Consider the following 18,790-nt stretch of genomic DNA (forward strand, 5'->3'; position numbering starts at 1 on the left):
AGAACATAAATGTTCATTTCGCAAGGATCACAGAGGAAGAGGCACTGGAGTTGGTTCTTTTTAAAAAAAATTTTTTTTAACATTTATTTATTGTTGAGACACAGAGAGAGACAGCGTGCGAGCAGGGGAGGGGCAGAGAGAGGGAGACACAGAATCCAAAACAGGCTTCAGGCTCTGAACTGTCAACACAGTGCCCCACGTGGGGCTCGAACCCACAAACCGTGAGATCATCGTCTGAGCTGAAGTTGGACATTCAGGCAACTGAGCCACCCAGGTGCCCCTGGAGCTGGTTTTTAATTAAGGGTGGGATTTAGATGGAAGGAGAGTTGGTAAGGGGCATTCCAAAATGGAGGAACCCTTGACCAAGGATCCAGAGATAAGAGTGTGCAAGATGAGTTTGGTAGACCATGAACTGATCAGTTTAGCTGGTGCAGAAGGTGACTGGCTGAAGAGTTAAGACTGAACATGGGGGGCGCCTGGGTGGCTCAGTTGGTTGAGCGGCCGACTTCGGCTCAGGTCATGATCTTGCGGTCTGTGAGTTCGAGCCCCGCGTCGGGCTCTGTGCTGACAGCTCAGAGCCTGGAGCCTGTTTCAGATTCTGTGTCTCCCTCTCTCTGACCCTCCCCTGTTCATGCTCTGTCTCTCTCTGTCTCAAAAATAAATAAATGTTAAAAAAAAATTAAAAAAAAAAAAAAGACTGAACATGGGACTGGAGTCAAATTGTGGGCAGGCTTCAAATGCCAGTGCTCAGAAATGTGTGGCTCTTGGCCCAGTGATAGCCTGCAGATGTGTTTTGTTTTCTGTGTTTTGGTTCTTTTTATTTTTATTTTTTCAAGTTTATTCCCATTGTTTAATATTTGGGAGAGTAAAATAAAAATTCAGATTTCTGGCAACACTGGGATTGCATATTTTATTGTGAAAAATGAAGAATATTTCTCTGTGTTTAACATATACAGTTTTTAGTGTGTATATAGAGCTTTATTTTTCTGCCTGCCACCTGTAGGCACTTTTATTTGCAACTCTGCATTTGGGGAGCTAAATATTCAGAAATACTTATATTAATCCATTTGAGAAGTTTCCTGAGAAGCTTTTTGGATAATTTGAAATCAAAGAGATGATTTTATGAGATTATTTTTATTATGGCACACTTCCTAGTATTCATAGCGTCTCTGGTTAACAGAACAATATTTTCATTTAGAATTTAAAAAATCTGTTTAGAATGACCAGAAATAATTTTCTTTTTCATTTTAGGTACCCCAGTAATTAAAGAGGACGAGGAAGAAGATAACTAACACCATGTTTTCCGCTTCATGTTAACTTATTTAAATGTCATGAGAACAATAGATAAGTTTTGTATAATTGTCTATTTTAAAGATTCTGTGTGGGGCAAAAGATTATTAAGATAAAACAAATCTCTCATTCCTATCTTTTTTTAAACCTATTTAGTGTTTCTCCCCCCAGATAGTAACAGTAACACCAACTTCATATATTCTAGTACTTTTTTTTAGAAATTCAGATTTTCAATTTTTGTCTTTAGTCCCAGTTGTGTACTTCGTGGCCCCATCTACTGAAACTTTTTATACACTAGTCATTTCTAACAAAAAAGAATAACAAATACGGTTCTTTATTCAATTTAAGTTTTTTTTTTTTTTTTTTTAGACCAGGCATTTAAATATATATACTTAACCTTTGAGTCTGTAGACTATCTTTCCTGAAGGTCCATGTCCTGATGATTCAGAAGCACAAATATGTGATGCCTTTGGTTCAAAAGGCAGCACAGTGACAGGAAGAGTTCCTCTTAGAAGAAATGCAGAGCAGCCCTAGAACCAAGACTCCCAAAGTCCAGTTGGAAAAGCTGTGGTGAAAAAAGGAAAAATTAATATCTTGGGGGCCTTATAGCCCATGTTATATTTAGTTGTTTTTCCAAAAATGTGTGCAATGTCAACTGGAATTTAGGTTGTGTTTACATGCCTGGCCACTTGAGTCACTGTGCACAGTCAGCCATTCTGTGATCCAGGTCAGTGGTTGAAATGACTGCCATGATCATTCCTTTAACTGGTACTGTGGTCATGTTACTCAGGTGGACCTGATTTTAGGCACACTTTTTGGTTTATAGTCCCTTATATGTTATATAAGGAAATGTATGTAAACAATAGTTATGTTTGAATTACTAGCCTAAATGTTGGCCATTCATATATGTCAAAATTTTCCCTAATAACTTTGTTCTTTTGACCCTCACGTTGGGAGAAATGATTGCTATAAATAAGGATATAGAACCTAAAGACTGCATCTGATACCTTTCAATAGGTTAATTTAGAATTTCGAAATATATTTTTAGAATGTTTCTGAGTTAAACAGCTCTTAAAATGAATTATGTAAGTGATTGTGGAGGGAAAAGAGAAGAGATATTTCATTATGGGATTGCAGGCAAATGGCAATATTTTTAAGGATTGCCTTCTCTATGAAGGATGGTAGGTGATTTAACCTTAAAATTGCAAAGCAATAGTTGGAGACAGAGCTTAGAATTTATCATATAAGAAAAAAAAGTCTTTTTGGAAAGTACAAGATATAGTAGTCAGTAACCATATGATGATGAAGTCCATAGTAGGCCATGACTGAATCACTGACGGATTTCAGAAAAGAAGTTAGAGGCGCTCTGCCAAATTGTGCCTGAAGTCCCTCAACCAGAGACTGATTCTTATTTCCCCATTTACTTGTGTAAAACCAGTCAAAGAGGGGAGTGTCATTTTGGTTTTTTTTTAAGTGATTGCATAAATAGTCCTGGGCTTCAGAATTTTTCAGCTATCATTTAAGTACGAATTACGTGATTTCTCTGAGTCACTCTGATCTAAAGGGACCACTGCTTTGACAATCAATTCTGAATACAAACAGCAAGAGGAAAAATTAGTCCAACACTTTTTGCATCCTTTTAGTTCTTCCTTATAATCTGATAGGAAGAAATCTTTACTCTGGCTTACACATTCAAAGCCTTTGGGTATTTCTCTTGTGAACTGTAGGCAATGAGTATTCCCCTTGGTGATGTTTAAATCTTCAAAACTAGGAGGGAAGATGATCTTCTTCACTTGTAGTTTGCATGTCATCCAGTAGGAAAGCTTGAAGCCATTTTGCTATGTATGGATATATTTTCTAAAAGTTACTCTGGAAGTGAATATAATAGGGAATGAATAACTTCATATTGAATCTTAAAATGGCTTATGGTGTTGGCATTTGGTTTTCTGAATTCTATAATATAGAAACATTTTCTCTGCTTCTCCTTGTTTCTTAATATTTTTAAATCACTGATAGTTCTCAGAGATTGGGATGGATTCTCTCTGTGCTCTTGGTTTAAAGCATTATGCCATTTTAGTGGCTCATCTAAATTTTTTCTATTCTTGTAATGATGGTAGAGCTCTGGAATCCATCCAGTATTTTAATTTTCCACAGGTAACTTGATTTTAGTCTGCAAAGGAATTCAACTTTTCTGTGTTCCCTAACTGTAAGTTTATGGCTGTATTACCTGGTCAGGCCTTAAAAGGTTTTTGTGTTCTGTGTTCATAGGAGTTTGTTCCTTTAGACCAGAGTTTCTCAGTGTTGGCACTATTACCATTTTGGGTTGGATAATGTTATCCTGTGTGTTATAGGCTGTTTAGCACTATCTCTGGCTTCTACTCACTAGATACCAGTAGAATCCCCAGTTTTGTTCTGACAACCAAAAATGTCTTCAGACATTACCATCTGTCCCCTCTGGCAGTGGGGTAGGAACAGATTCGTCCCTGGTTAAGAACCAGTGCTTTATACTAACATTCCTTTTGTCCAGGTGCATTTATTTTCACTCTAGCCATATATGCCTCCTGAGTTGTTGTATGAGAGAAGGTGATGTATTTAATAATTATGGATGGAAGGAAAATGGTCATTGGTGTTTTGCTTTTTTGTAATGCTCATTTTAATAATTGTCATATAACATTAGAAACTCAGGGCTGGAAGGTTCAACTTACGTTTTTCAGCAGGGTCTCAACTTTTATTTCTTAGTATTCCTGCTTATCTTAGGACAGTGATTGTTAACCTACCTCTCTCTTACTATAACAGAATTCAACTTTATGATAAATTTTGCTTTATCTTTGAACATTTTGAGTGTACTTTTAGAAAATGGATCATTCTTTAAATGTTTGTTCATTGTCCACTAATGCATAGATTTTCCAGACTGTAGCAGTCATTAAATACAGAAAAATATTGTATAAAATTTGGAAAAATTTGGTAATCATATGTGAAAGTTAGCTGGTGTAGACACCAATTTTGGATGTGATCAGAAGAATGTCATGATAATTGGTCATTAACTTGGTATTACTTGGTATGGTTATTAGACACTTAAATGTGGTTCTTGTGTGGAAAAAGAATTTTGACTTGAATAGATTCTTCTTTTACCAGTGGTCTGAAGTAGAGTAAGGAGGAATAAAAAATGAATCTTAACTGTTGACTTATTCTCAGAATTGGTGATGTGTAAGTGGAGTTGAAGGTAGTTATCTCTGTGACCAAGAATCTTCCACCTGGGTTTTTCTTAGGACTAATGGAAAAAGTGTAGGGTCTAGGAAGGTTGGACTTAATCATTAACTTTTAAAAATTGGTGTGTTGGGGGGTGGGGAGTGTCAAAGTATTGATCACGAGTAGTGTCTCTTTAACTGCAGTTTGTCAGTTTGTGAGGACCTTACATTGTAATTGTTGGTAAAGGGAGAAAACTAACTGCTGAACTGAAAGTTATCTTTTAACTGAAATTAATCCCTTCGGCACATGTTTTCTTTATTTAGGCTGCTTAATATGTCTGTGAATAATTAAATATAAAACAAGTTTCAGTGTAGCACAGTTGGTGCTTCTGACACAGCTAACTTGACCATATTCCTTTATCCTCACTCTAGCATGAGGTTTTGGTTTTGGTTTTTGTTTTTTCATAAAACCATAAAATAGGTGCAATAAAAAAAATAGAGTATGTCTTAAAAAAAATCACTGAACTTTTAGAAATCCCACATCGAAATCTCTGTTGCTACCTTTTTATAACTGACTGCAAAGGAAGAAAACTGAAAGTCAAAATGAGACTGAGTCTTACTTTTTTCTAACCTAAGAAACATTTTCACTTGCCACTTGGAGAAGTCATAACTGGATTCTAGTTACTTCCCATATTGGGCAGATTAGAGGGGAACCAGCCAACCAAATTATGATCTAGCAAATTTAACAAGGGGATAGAGGAGAGTAAACTATTTTGCCATAGATTTGCACTTTAAAATTATGAACTGGATGTTGGTAGACAGGACTCCCAAAGGGCAGATAGGTAAATACCTAGCCTGCATGTGGATATTAGAGAATCAGACTTATCCTTGCTCGTTCTAAGCCAACCTGAGCAATAGTTGTCTGTTGACATAATCAGAGTCTGGATTTCCCTATTTCCCTCCTTGTTGTCATCTTCCATGTCTGCTACATTGACAGTCATCCCTCTGGGGAATGTGTCATGTAGAATTCTCTTTCTCAGAATAGAAACTTTGTGCGTTAGTTATCTTTCCCACGTCTAGATTTTAACAGTTAATTTAGATGTTGGTTAAATTAAGCTGTGGCTAATGTGACAAGGGTGGGAAGTTCTTTGCTTCTTTGATCTGCAGGATACCTGCCTCTGAGGTGCTATTGCCTGGAGGGATCAATCCCATCAAAAGACTGGTGGTAGAGAATATACATACAGCTAGCTGCTTCTCCCAGGGTGTCAGTCATGATAACGAGCATCATTCCAGAATCTTTGGCTTCTAGAACCAACTCCATTCTAAAGAACATTTTAACATCTATTAATACTTTGATAATAATCTTTTATATGCAGGAATTTTGTAGCATGACTTTATGACTAAACTTATTGTGTTAACTTATTTAGAAATGTTGAGTTTCTGAATGTTATTTTGTGAAACTTGTTTTAAAATAGTAATAAATTGTGTTATTTTCTAAAAAAAATTAATTCGTATCTTTTTTTGGTTATGTGGCCATTAGCTTTAGCTAGTATAGAGCAACCATGTGAACTTCCAACCGCATTCAATTCTGAAGAAATTTGGCCTTTAGATCAAACATTCCACACAGCTTGTGTGAGTGTGTATGAGACAGGGAGAGAGCCTGACTCATTTCTTTATGCCATTTTTTTCCCCCTGTAGTTCACTACCAGTGATAATCTCCTCTTCCAGGTTTGTAAGTCTTGACTAGAAGGCCTCTGGGCACCATTCCAAATGATTGGGATCCTGCAAAGTGCTTCCCGGAACCGGAAGGACTATTCCTAGTCCTCTCCTTACTGGTAGTATACGAGTTTAAGGTTGATTGATAGGCCCCTGATTTGTGGTCTGGAATCACCTGACACTGGCCAGCCCCTTTTTGATCCACAAGAAACAAGATAGCCTAGTAATAGCTGTAACATTACACGTTGTCTCAGCACATATTCTGTGCTATCAACCAAATATAATTTTGGCCTCAGAATGGGACTGTGGTGCAGTTTCTACTTCTTTATTCCACAGTTCTTTGGTTCTAAGGATGTTTCTTGCTGCTGTCCTCCTTTAAAAAGCAGATTTTAATTTTTGAGCCTTTTATAAAGAGAAACCCTTAATTCAGACAAGAAACAGCTCATTATTTTTAGTTTTCTAGAATAAAGGATGGACATCTAGAATCCTTACATGTGTACCATATATATGTAATCAAATATGTATGTATATGTCGATATATAACCGTTACATATAATAAAAGAATCTGAAGTGATAACCCTCCTTCCTAAGATGCAGTCAGTTCTGCAGCTATAAGAAGGTATATCTCTATGTACAGACATTGAAGGATGCCTCTGACATCGGGTGAGAGAAACCCACTATTTTCGTTATGAACGTAACTTGTGTGGAGTGAGAATGTGTGTGTATATGTGGCTGGCTGGTGTGAGGTGGCAGTGGGAGCATGTGTGGAGAAACAGGATTGTATGGTTGGGGTGGGAGACTGCTGTAGTGTGTGTGTGTCTGTGTGTGTGTGCATGCGCGCGTGTGGTGGGAGGAGGGAGTTTATGAGAGTGTCAGGGGGAAGGTGGGAGTGAATGTGTACAGATAAGATTCTGAGAAGTGAGGGGGGCGTGTACCCGGTGCCATGCTGTCATGCCAATGGCGATGGAGAGGGAAGCTATGTGAGTTGGGGAGTAGAGGAATGAGGACATGTTTACTGGGGGAAGCAAAGACTTGCGTATCTGTTGAGAATCAAACATTTGGAGATGTGTGTGTTAAGCATGTGAGGGTGGAACAGATGACATGAGTGTACAGAAAAATGTACACCAGTAGTAGCCTTTATAAATAAATTTTTACCTGATGATTGTCAAATAGGTTGGCTGTAATTTTAAAGCCTTGTTACTAGGGGAAAACCCCACTGAACTCTTATGCTCATGTAACCACTTCTGGATTTACTAGGACCTCAAGACACCTTTGGTCACTAAAGCTCTGAGGTCAAACATGTTTTTAAACTGTTTCCCTATTTGTACCCTCTTGATATCAAATGGCTGCTATAAATCTGAAACCTTCATTTTAAGCTGAGGAATTATTCCTCAGCAAAATAAACACCTTTAGCCGAAAAAGGATTTAGAAAGGGGAGAGAAAGCATTGCTAGATGACATCCTGAGCCCCATTTCAGGATTTTCTAACATTTTACAGTAAGTTAATATTTATGTAGGTCTTTTTAGCCTTCTAACACTTGCCTTGTAGAAAACATGCAAAAGTTGAAAATACCAAAAGGTTCTGCAATTTAAACTCGCATAGTGTGACATGAAGTTTAAAGATAAAATCATTGAAGTCTGATTTTCTTAGCAGCATGGGGAAGTCTTCCTAAGAGAACATAGAGCTTAATTACACTTAAATTTTGTATATGTGTCAGAAAAACAAGACAATAGAATTTTTAAAATATTTTTATTCATATACATGTATTTTGATAACTTGAAATTTAGAACACTTAGAATCAGCATGAACAAGAACTGCTATTCAATGAGACTTGAAGTGGGGAACTAGATACTGTAACTGGTTCTTTATAACCTTCCCATGCAGTTTATATCTGTATCTTGTACAGAGTTCTAGAATTGTTTCCTAACACCCCAATCCATAGTCTCAGAACACTTGTCAATTAAACTGATCCAGACGTTTCAAGATGAAAAATAAGAAATTTGCTTTGTATGATTGAATAACTAGTAGTATCTAATTAAGTCACATTTCTTTCCATTAATATAAATTAGGAACAATTTACTGTAAACACAGAACTATTCACAATATTAGTAATAGCGGCTCATCATTTTTACTGCACACTTTTTGTGTTTGCCAGGTTCTGCGCTAAACATCAGAACATGCAATTTCACACTTAATTACCTCAATGGGAAGTGTCACAAATTCACATGTTTTACAACTCATGATTGCCACAACGACAGCTTGCACTGAGCACTGGTGCACAAGTCTTTACCTGGCATTGCAGCTAGGTACGACTCACTTAATAGTAAGTAGCTCAGGGTGCTCATTTGCACGATTGTACTAATGTTACATGAATACCCAGGCCTGCTGCCTCCCTGCTCTCAAACCCCCTCCCCCCCAGCACATGGCTAAGTCTTTACTAAGAGACACCTGTAAGATAGCATGGAGACAAGGAAAGCAGCTGTGATCTAGATCTGCAGTAGAGCCGGTTTCCTGGGCCTCAGAAGTGCCCCTCCAGGCCTAACTGCAGGAGGGCGGCCTCGGCCTCCTCCTCCTCCTCCTTGGCCTCCTCCTCTCGGATCTGCACCAGCAACTGGAAGAGGTTAGGGGCAGGCCCTTCCGCAGCCCCCGTCAGCCACAGCTGCCTTCGGATGGCCCCGCTGTGGTTGGCCCCGGCAATAACCTGCTCCAGGCGGGCCTGGTTCACGTTATCTTTATCTATAGCCCCCTTCTCCACCACCTTCTGCAGAAGAGGCTCCAGTCGAATGACATATGCAGATAACTTTTCTCCCGGGTTCTGGTAAGTGTTCAGAAATCTGACCTGCGCATCCCTAGAGCTCTCGACGCTCCCAAACACCTGCTCAAGGGCCTTCAGGCATTCAGCAGTGGTTATTGCAGGGTTGTTAGTCTTGAGGATGCGGATGACATCAGCGGCAGGGCCTCTAAGACTCTCCATCAACCGCCGCCTCTTTTCTACATCAGACACCTGCCACTCCTCTATGACCTCATTAGTGTGTTCCAGCCAGGGATCAAAGGTCTCCTCCCCCGGCCCCGGGATGTCCCTCCCAGAGAACAGCGTCAGCTTCTTGTACCATATGGACTCAACAAGAGGCTGAATAACATTATCCAAAATATAGTTTAGCATCTCTGCCGGCATATCTGGGCCTGGGGCCGGAGCAGGGTTCTGAAACCCAAGGACGCGGGCAACATCTTGCACGGTCCACCCCTCCCTCGCCAGGAAGAGGTGCAGCCTTTCTAAAAATTCAGCATCGGAAGTCGGGGGTTTAAAGACCACTTTCCAGACCCCTCCTTTACCCGGCATCTCCCTGGGGATCGCGGCGTAATCGACAGCGCCAGTGAGCTCTAACAAGGCTGCTTTTGCATTCTCTTCCCTCCAAAACATTCTCCCAAGTACTCGATAGGGCACCTGGGGCATCGCAGCCTGGAGGGTCTCTTCGATTTCAGCCTCATCACAGTTCACTGGGATTCCCCAGACCAACAGGGCTCTCTGGGAGTTCACATCCATCCCCCTGCACCAGTCTTCCAACAGTGTCATCGCCATTTTCCCAACTGTCAAGGGCCCCAACTCTACAAATAAGGATTAGACTGTGGCTCCCTGTGCTCTGGGACTTAGGACAGCAGCAGACACTCCCCCCAAGATGCCCGAGGGAGGCAAGCTTCACGCGATCACAATTAACAAATGACACCAGAGTCCTCCTCTTGTCCTTTCGCTGCCCCGCAAAGTCAGTCCTTCGGCTGGTTCTCCGAGCGAAGCCTCTGGGATGCTCTGGCAGTCAGTCACGCGTCCGCCGCCATCTTGCGTCTCGGGTCGGGGTCTGCAGCCCGCGTCTCCCACCCGCAGGCAGGGTGTCGTGTCGCAGCGCAGAAGGCGAGGAGCGACGGCGGGTGGCGAAGCCTGGAGCCGCGGGGCTGAAGAGGCGCCGGGGTGTGGTCGCGGGGCGTGGCCGCTTCCTCTCGGCAGCTGGGGCGTCGGGCACCCGCTGCTTGCTCCCGCTGTTGATCCGGCGTTCGCGGTCGGAGCCCGGCCTTCAGCTGGGCGAGGAGCGGCTGCTTTGCAGACGAGGGCTGCGCAGTCCCCGAAGGAAGAGATTGTTCTGAGGTCGCGGCGGCGGCGGGGCCAGTCCGCAAGTGGCTTCTTTGCAGACCTAGTGATGGCTCCAGGCGGCGAGGTGGCCGAGGAACGACGCCACGGGCAGCGGAGGCGCCAGGAGGACGGGGAAGCGAGGCAAGGGCGGGCAGGAGTGGCGGTGCGCCGGCTGCGGCGGGCTGCGGCGGTGTGGCGCAGCTCCGCTGCCAGGTCCTGGGATCCGCAGCCAGCGAAGGCGTTACTGCCGCAGTGGGGAGCGGGGCAGGCCCAGTGAGCTGCTTCCGCCCCGCCCCCGTGGCGGAGCGTAACCATGGCAACGGTGGCCCTGACTGCCAGAGTTCCTCGAGTTCCCGTGGTTCTCGGGGTGGAGCGGTTGCCAAGGGGCTAGCGAGGGTCTCCAGGCGTTATTTTGATGGCGCATTTCCTTTTTCACGTTTTCCGGATTTCTTTTTTTTTTTTTTCTAACAAAGCACCGTGTTTAAAAGGTAATACAATTCTGGAGTGAAGTTAAGGTGATATTGTTGAAAATGCATCCGTCAAGGCAAACTTGGCCTACCGCTGCATAGGAAAATACCATCTTTAGCCCCGCGACTTCCCTGTGCCACCTGATGGCATTCTGCACCCTCCATACTTTAGGTCAATGAAACTAACACGTTGGAAGTGTGCCGTGTACATATTTTTGTGTGAGACACTGAGTTGAGACTTTTTCTTGTCCAAAGTTATGTAAAAAGATCTGTGTCTATTCAGTCATCTTTGCAAACAGGCAAACACTAGCGTGTTATTTTTCCTATCCCGGCATCACTGACAAAGACCTGATGAAAAGAGAATCCTTGTGGTTCCAAATGTCAAGTAATACACTGCAAGCAAAACAAGGCCTACTTAGTAGATCCCAGATGGTGAAAATCTCCCCAAAAGAACACAGCCTTCAACTCTGAATTTTTAAAACCTTATTTAATAAAAGGTTTAAAGATACAGAAGAACATTCAAAAGTAAATAAGTTACATAGGTACATTACAATCACATCCGCAAGATTTACTTTAGTGTGTTATTATTTTTTTTTATAAAAAGCACACAAAAAATAAAATCTTCAGTCTGGTCTATCACAACTGTACAGCAAAAGAGGTAATATATATATATATATATATATACACACTATTTTAATATGTAACAGTCTTTAAAAAAGGGTGCCACAGGCAGCAAACACACAAAAGGCAGTGTCTGATGTTTTTTCCCCAAAATAAAAGGAATATACTTATTTATATGCTATTAAAATATCTGTACAATAATTACAGACTGTCAAGGCTGTTCCTGTGCTGTCCCCTCCAAACAAGGCCTTCAACTTAGAGACAAACAAGGAAAAGGTGAAACAGCTGCAAACTGTTAGAGGCAAATATTAACACAGCAAAATAGGGGGAGGACATACAATTGTTTTATAAAAATATGCATACTTCCTGTAAACCTAAGGAGTTAGGCTTGCTAGTCTGGTAATAAATACCGCTCGAAAAAAGAGAGCCCCAGAGAAAATATATTTAAACAGCTGAGGCTTGAGTATGTGTTGTATTCCTCCTTCATCTTAACATCTGGCACATGAGAAGAAAGAGGTTAGGTCACTGAGGCAGTTAAATATAGGGGATTTCTTTTAGACATAAGCAGCACACGACCTCTGTGCCAGGGGTGGAGGTGGGGAGGCAGAAGGGATGAGGGTGTACCTTAGCTGTGAGGGGGGCTGCTGAAGGCATGGAGGCCAGTGCACTGAAGCACAGACTCCGTGGGTGGGTAAGAGACCTCAGAAACTGGTCTGGAACACAGGCACTAGGTTAATTTCATGCCCTTAGCGAAGTGTAGATGGAGACTGGAAGATGAATATGTGAAATGGTGTGGGGAGGGCATAATAAAGCTGGAGGTGTTTGTCATTTAACTTCTTAAACAGCTCTGAACAGAAGAAAAAAGGAAGAAAAACAAACAAGACGAGCCTAATGTGTTCACAGGGAGAAAGCACCATAAAGGATATACCTATCCCAGCTCCTATGGCTGCACCTACTTTATTGGCAGGTCACTTGGAACAATTGCATCTGCCCTCTAAACATTTTAACTTTCACCTTATATTCTAGATATAAATCCATCCTGGAGCATGAACGCTTCTAAAATACAGGGTCTGGTGGAATTAATACAGAGGTACCACCTTGATTCTCTCCACCAACATTTCACCTAGTCTGATTTCTATGAGCTTAGAAGAGGAGAATCACTTTAAACGAAGGAGGTTCCTGTTACCATGTGTCCACAGAGGGGCCTGAAACTAAATTATATTTAAATAGAAAAAAACCTTGGGAAACATAAGTAGCACTTTGGGGCAAAGCTGCGAAGGCACTCTTATTACATAAGTGATTTAGCAGACAGCCTAAATTTGCTACCCTTCTATTTCTGGAGGGTATACCAGATTTCTGCGATCTTGGGACATTGAGTTTGTAGAAGCTTTTGGAGGAAACTAACTGGGAAGTTGAAGATCTATGTAGCGGTCCTGGAGTCTGGCGGGGAGAAAGATGTTGCTCCCATATCTGGGGTCCTGAAGAACCATATTAATGCATAAATCAATGCTGAAAAACACCAGTTAGTGCATAGTTTAGAAACAAAACTCCCTCCCCACTCTTAGCTACCAACATGGCGCCTTTAGGCTATCTTGTAAGGAGAGTAGAATTTTTGGCTCCTTCCTAACATGCTGACCTGCATTCTTGCAACATACTTGCATTCACTTAGAACTTCTAACACAACTAAACTTGAGTAGCAAGATCAGAAAAATAACTCAGCCCTCTATGGGACTGGCAAGGGAGGCCTCTGGAACCTTCTAGCACTTCACTTCAGTGACTCCATGCCAAATATGGCTTCTTCAAACTAGAAACAGAACTAGAATTCTGGCTTCCAGTCAATCCCCTCAGGCAATCTGAAAATACAGCCAGAGAAGAGGTAGCAATAAGAACTGCCTTTGATCTCCCTTGCTCCTGCTGGTCTTTGTGTGGCTTTGGTGACACCTTCCACCTTTCCACCCTCTTTCAGTGCTACTAATCACTCCTACTGGCAACAGCTTCCAGAGCAATGAGGTGAGGGACCTTACGGTCTTAGGAATGGGGGGGGGGGGGGGGGGCGGATGCCAAGAAGGTGCCTTATTTTGGGATAAATGCACTTGGGCCTCTGGAAAGCAAGAGGCCCCTGGTCCCTGAGAGGATGTTAAAAATTAAATATTAAGAATAAATAAATAGCTCCCAAATGACACAAGTCGAGGAATGAAGGCTCCTGTCCAATCTGGTTAGGAGACCTCCCCCTCCCAGGGAAGGATCCAGAAATCTCCAGCATGTAGGACCGGGGGCTGGGTGGTGGATATCCACGCTAGACCAGGTGGGATGGGGTGAGGAAGCAGCTGCCAAGGGCAGGACATACGCAGGCAAGGAACCTGCGGCAAGAGGGAACAGGCTGGGCCCAGGATAAGCCCCCCTTAGCAGCCTTCGGGGACCAAAAGTGTTTGGCAAAAAGGTGGGAAGCAGGAAGAGCCAGGGCTTATCAAAAGTTCTCTCCAGCCCAACCCTACAACTTCCACCCTCTGCACAGTTCCCTTCCTTCCAGCAGACTGAGAGCTTGAGACCCAACACTGGCCCCTTCCCCAAATATCTGAGAAAACTTCAGAGCCCTAGCAGGCCGCTAGCAAGCAGCAAAGGGACAGGTACCTGTCCTCTGCCCTATAGGCATTCTGGTAGCTTTTCTCCCATAGGTGGTGGCCTGAGGACAGGGTCACCGGAGCAGCTTAGGCCTGGACATTGTCGTGTAGGGGACAGCACAGGTACCAGGCTGAGCTCCTTCTCGGAGACGGCCACCACAATCCCTCCAGGGGAGTTCCTCTTTTTGGGGCTTGGGGCAGGGCCTGTGCAGCCTTTGAGGTCCTCTGGGGGGGGCGGGGAATAATGCTGCAAGGAGGGTGAGCTTGTGCTTGCTTGGCTCTCCATGGTGACCGAGGGGGAGCAGGGGGAACCAGGAGGACCGGAAGAGGCTGCGCGGCAGCAGCGGTCCCAACGTGGGAGGCAGCAGTGGCGGCGCTGGAGCCCGTCCGGAGGGGCAGCCCCAGCCAGCAGAGGCCTTCGCAGTGCAGTTGGAGGAACGCGCAAGGACTACTTCTGACAGACAGAATGCAAAGAGAACTGGATCCTGCAGCCTAGACGACTGCTCCTGGGGCCTTTATAAATAAAAGAGCCGTTTATTTTATTGTCTTGTTCTTCAGAGAAAAGTCCACGTGATCTCTCCTCTCTCCCTCTGGAGGTTCCAGGGTGCTCGCAGGAGCTTGGGCAGGCTGGTGCAGGGAGGGCCGGGGGTCCAGGGCGAGGGGCGGGCCCCTGAGCCCCGGCGGCGTCAGCCCCTCTCACCCGCGCCGCTCTCCTCGCGCAGCGCGGGCTGGTGCGGAGAGGCGGCGGCTGCGGTTGCCGCGGCGGCAGCGGCCTCCTTCTCCTTCTGCCTCAGGGCGGCAGCCTTCTTCTCCTGTTCCGCGTGGCTCTTCATGTGGGCGCTGCGGCTCTTCACCTTGTAAAACACCCTGCAGCCGGGCAGGAGGGGCTCCAGTAAGAGGGCCGTCCCCACCCCCCACCCCCTGACCACCAGACCAGAGAGCGTGCGTGCGGGTGCGCGTGTGTCTGGGCAGTGTGCGTGTGCGCGCCCGTGCATGGGTGCGTCTGTGTGGCGGGCGGGTCCCCGGCCCCGCCTGACTGGCTTGGGCCACACGGCCCGCTCCCCCCTCCACCTAGGGAACTGAAGGGTTCCGGATCCAGTGCTGTCACCCCCTCCTCTAAGAGCTGCCAAGTGACGTCACTGCCCTAGAAACCCTCGGAGCCAATCAGATGACAACGCGAAAGCTCCCCTGGAAAGCACACTTCCTGGCCCCCAGCCGTGGCCACCCTGCTGGGTCCCCGGGGAGGCAGGGCCTAGCATCTTACCTGCCACACTTTTTACAAGGGAAAGTGTTCTCCTGGTTCTGGGTCTTGTTAAATGTCTCCGGTTTTTTCTTCTTCTCCGAGAAAGGTAGTGCCCTCCGTGACTTCCCTGCCCCCTCTCTTGGCTTCTCTGAGGCTTGGCCACCAGCAGAGCCAGGGGCGTTAGACTCATGGCTTCGGAGGATGAGGATGTCATTGGCCTGGAGAGGATCAAACAAGGAGAGGTGAGAGATCTGGGGAAGAGAGGTTCCTGAATTCTGGCATCTCAGGAACACGGGGCTCTTAAAGGTCAGATGCTCCTGCCAAACGGTCCTCTAGAATCTGCTGGAATCCTTTCAGTGACAAGGTACTCACTGCTTTTTGCCAGCCCATTTGGGTCTTTGGCCAACTTTTTTTTTTTTTAATGTTTATTTATTTTTGAGAGAGAGAGAGAGAGAGAGAGAGAGACAGCACAAGCTGGGGAGGGGCAGAGAGAGGGAGACATGGAACCGGAAGCAGACTCCAGGCTCTGAGCTGTCAGCACAGAGCCAGATGCACAGCTCAGACTCAAGAGCCACGAGATCATAACCGGACCCAAAGTCAGACGCTGGACCAACTGAGCCACCCAGGCGCCCCTGGCCAACTGTATCTTTACAAAGCTGTTGGTACAGTAATCCCATGGGACAGCCCAAGCTGCCAGAAGACGTCTCCATGCATCTATCTGAAGGGGGTCTTGGTGTCTCAATTAATGTTTTCACGTCTTCAGTCATTTAGTCCATCCATTTATGCCTTAATTCCATAAATCAGATTCAAATCCATGTGACGGTGCCATATGCTGGGGATACAGAGGGGACAGACAAGAGCCCCTGCTCTCAGGGAGCTTGAAATCTAGTGAAAGGGACAGACAGCATGAGTCACCACGAGAAATGCCAAGCAGATGATGGAGAGTGGAGGACACCTGGAACAGACCTGGAGAGGCGCTTGGGAGGAATCACAGGCCTTGGGTTAGGGGAGCCTCAGATGGCCGCTAGGAGTCATAAGTACATGCATGGGGTTGACCCTCCTAGGGAAGTATTCCCAAAAGTCAGCAGGACTTGATGAAGCTTGCGCATAGAGCACAGCTCTGGGAGAAAGAGCACAGCCCAGGCTCAGAAGGAAGCAAACAGTCTGGAGTCTTCCTGCAAGCCTAAGTGTACAACACACAAAAAAATTTGTAAGGCTCTCATAGTAATCCCTACTCTCTTTGGGGGGACATCTCCCTGACAAGGAACACCTCTGGTGGTATGTCTTGTTTCTTGGTCTATGATATGGTGGACAGAGGACTTCACTACAAGGACTGCAGGCAGGAACTCAGGCAAGTCACATATCATCTCTGAACTCAGTTGCGTCTATCTTTGAGGTAGGGGTTAACACTTTATGGGGTTATTGTGAGGAATTAATGAGATACTGGAAAGGAAGGCACTTTGCAGAGAACCTATGAGAGGGGCCATTGTTATTATTCTCATTGTTTCAGCCCTTTTTTTTTTTTTTTAAGTTTATTTATTTTGAGAGAGAGAGAGAGAGAGAGAGAGAGAGAGAGAGAGAGAGAGAATGCAAGTGGGGGAAAGGGAAAGAGAGAGAATCCCAAGCAGTCTCCACACCAACAGCACAGAGCCCAATAAGGGGCTGGAACTCACGAACCACTAGATCATGACCTGAGCCAAAGCTTAACCAACTGAGCCACTCAGGCACCCCAATGTTTCAGCTCATTCTTGTCAGATATTCTTGTCAGGGACACAGCTCTCTTATGGAGAGCCTGCCACAGCTACAACTCATAGATGCTTCTGCCACGTCCCACACCCCTTTTGGGTTTTCACAAAGCCTTCTTCTTCAGTCTCAGGTACAGAAGCAGTATAGTATAAAAACTTGAGAGCAGAATTTTGGAGTCAGGCTACCTACCAGCTGTCTTATCTAGGGGCCTCCATTTCCTCATCTGTAAAATGGGAATAATGACAGTACCTACCGCATAGGGTTATGAGGATTAAATAAGTTAAAAACATAAGGTACTTAGTACATTTCCTGCCATTATGGCGATGATCATCATCACCATGTTCCTGTTCTGCCCTCCCTCCCTCACCCCCAGGCCCAGCTCCAGCCCTCCTCTTGGCCCTGGGCTCCCCTAGTGGAGGTCACACTTACCGACTCATTGGCCTGTAGTGTCTGTGTGGCTTTGACAGCCGCTGCCCTCCGGCTTCGCTCTCGCCCTTCTTCCTGCTCTCCCTTCTCCTGGATCTCTGGCACTTCCTCCTCCCCCTCCTTCCTGGGCTCCTTTGCTTCTCTCTTGGGCTCCAGCCTCTCTTCACTTGGAGACTCTCTTCTGGGAAGAGGCATCCTTGGGAACTTCTGGGAAGTCTATGGGGGATAAGAATGAGGGCAGTGAGCCTGGAGCTCTAGTTACACAGCCATACTGCTCCGATTCTGACCCAGCCGGGGACGACTAGTCCCTGCTCATCCTGCTTGCCTGGCCTGGCCCAGCCAGCCTCCTGCACTACATAATTCTATCTCCTCCCCCAGATAGTCGGCCTGGGAAAGAAGAGGGAGTCTTGAGCCCTGAAAGCCCTCAGGAAGAGACTGAGCACTTGAGATTGAGCTCGGGGCAGGAAGGGAGCATGCCAGTCCAAGAGACAGACACATCCTTCGGCAAGGTGGTCTGGAGGAGCAGACAGCAGCCTTAGCTCCAGTTCTAAACTGTCTTTGTAATGCTTCTGGGAACTCCACCCACTTCCCCGTCTGTAAAAGAGGGACCAAACCACTCCCTGTCTTCATGCAGCATGTCAGCAAGTATGGAGTTATAACCCCAACATGATGTTAGATGGATATGTGGACACAGAATTAAATAGCATTCTCTTTTCTATCCTGATTACGTCAAACATAAAGTTTTGAGTTAGGTCTAAATGTGTCTTTTATACTTCTCCAGACTTTATTATTATTTTTTAGAGATTTTTTTGAAACTTCTGCTTGTCTCTATTTAATGCTTCCCTAATAATTTTTCCTGTGATTCAGATTTTTTTTTAATATTTATTTTTGAGAGCGAGAGAGAGAGCGCAAGCAGGAGAGGGGCAGAGAGAGAGAGGGAGACACAGAATCCAAAGCAGGTTCCAGGCTCCGAGCTGTCAGCACAGAGCCCGACGTGGGGTTTGAACTCACAAACCACGAGATCACAACCTGAGCTTAAACTGGACGCTTCACCGACTGAGCCATCCAGGTGCCCCTTAAAGATTTTATTTTTAAGTAATCTCTACACTGAACGTGGGGCTCGAACTCACGAGCTCAAGATCAAGAGTCGCACACTCCCCAGAATAAGCCCCCAGACTTAATTAACCAAAGGTCAGGTCTGAGACTCAGAGCCCTGGCAGGTAACAGTATCTACCTGGATTTTAACAACACTGACGCTCATATATATTTACTTTTGCTAGTGCCTTCTACGGCAAACGGTACTGGTTTTCTGTTTATGATTGGGACGTAACATTTCCCTTCTGAGTAAA

The 18,790-nt window shown here is 45.0% G+C and overlaps 3 protein-coding genes across 7 annotated transcripts in view; 1 reads left to right on the plus strand and 2 right to left on the minus strand.

Annotated features, from left to right (window-relative positions):
• Positions 1–5,947, plus strand: part of DNAL1 (dynein axonemal light chain 1) — a 47,072-nt gene extending 41,125 nt beyond the window's left edge. For both annotated transcript variants that reach the window (XM_047864199.1, XM_047864197.1), the window contains exon 8: positions 1,252–5,947. In XM_047864199.1, the coding sequence (XP_047720155.1) occupies positions 1,252–1,292 (41 nt within the window). In that variant the 3' untranslated portion in view covers positions 1,293–5,947. The remainder of the gene's footprint in view (positions 1–1,251) is intronic.
• A 1,979-nt stretch (positions 5,948–7,926) lies between these two features.
• PNMA1 (PNMA family member 1) lies at positions 7,927–9,774 on the minus strand. Its single transcript, XM_047864196.1, has one exon. It carries the CDS (start codon positions 9,772–9,774, stop codon positions 8,713–8,715), a length of 1,062 nt encoding a protein of 353 aa, XP_047720152.1. The 3' UTR covers positions 7,927–8,712.
• A 1,478-nt stretch (positions 9,775–11,252) lies between these two features.
• Positions 11,253–18,790, minus strand: part of MIDEAS (mitotic deacetylase associated SANT domain protein) — a 68,437-nt gene continuing 60,899 nt past the window's right edge. For all 4 annotated transcript variants that reach the window (XM_047864189.1, XM_047864191.1, XM_047864190.1 and 1 more), the window contains 3 exons: positions 17,445–17,657; positions 15,291–15,487; positions 11,253–14,893 (listed from right to left, as the gene is read on the minus strand). In XM_047864189.1, coding sequence (XP_047720145.1) covers positions 14,713–14,893; positions 15,291–15,487; positions 17,445–17,657 — 591 coding nt within the window. In that variant the 3' untranslated portion in view covers positions 11,253–14,712. The remainder of the gene's footprint in view (positions 14,894–15,290; positions 15,488–17,444; positions 17,658–18,790) is intronic.

The sequence above is a fragment of the Prionailurus viverrinus genome, chromosome B3 (genome assembly GCF_022837055.1).
Source record: "Prionailurus viverrinus isolate Anna chromosome B3, UM_Priviv_1.0, whole genome shotgun sequence".
NCBI classification, from domain to species: Eukaryota; Metazoa; Chordata; class Mammalia; order Carnivora; family Felidae; genus Prionailurus; species Prionailurus viverrinus.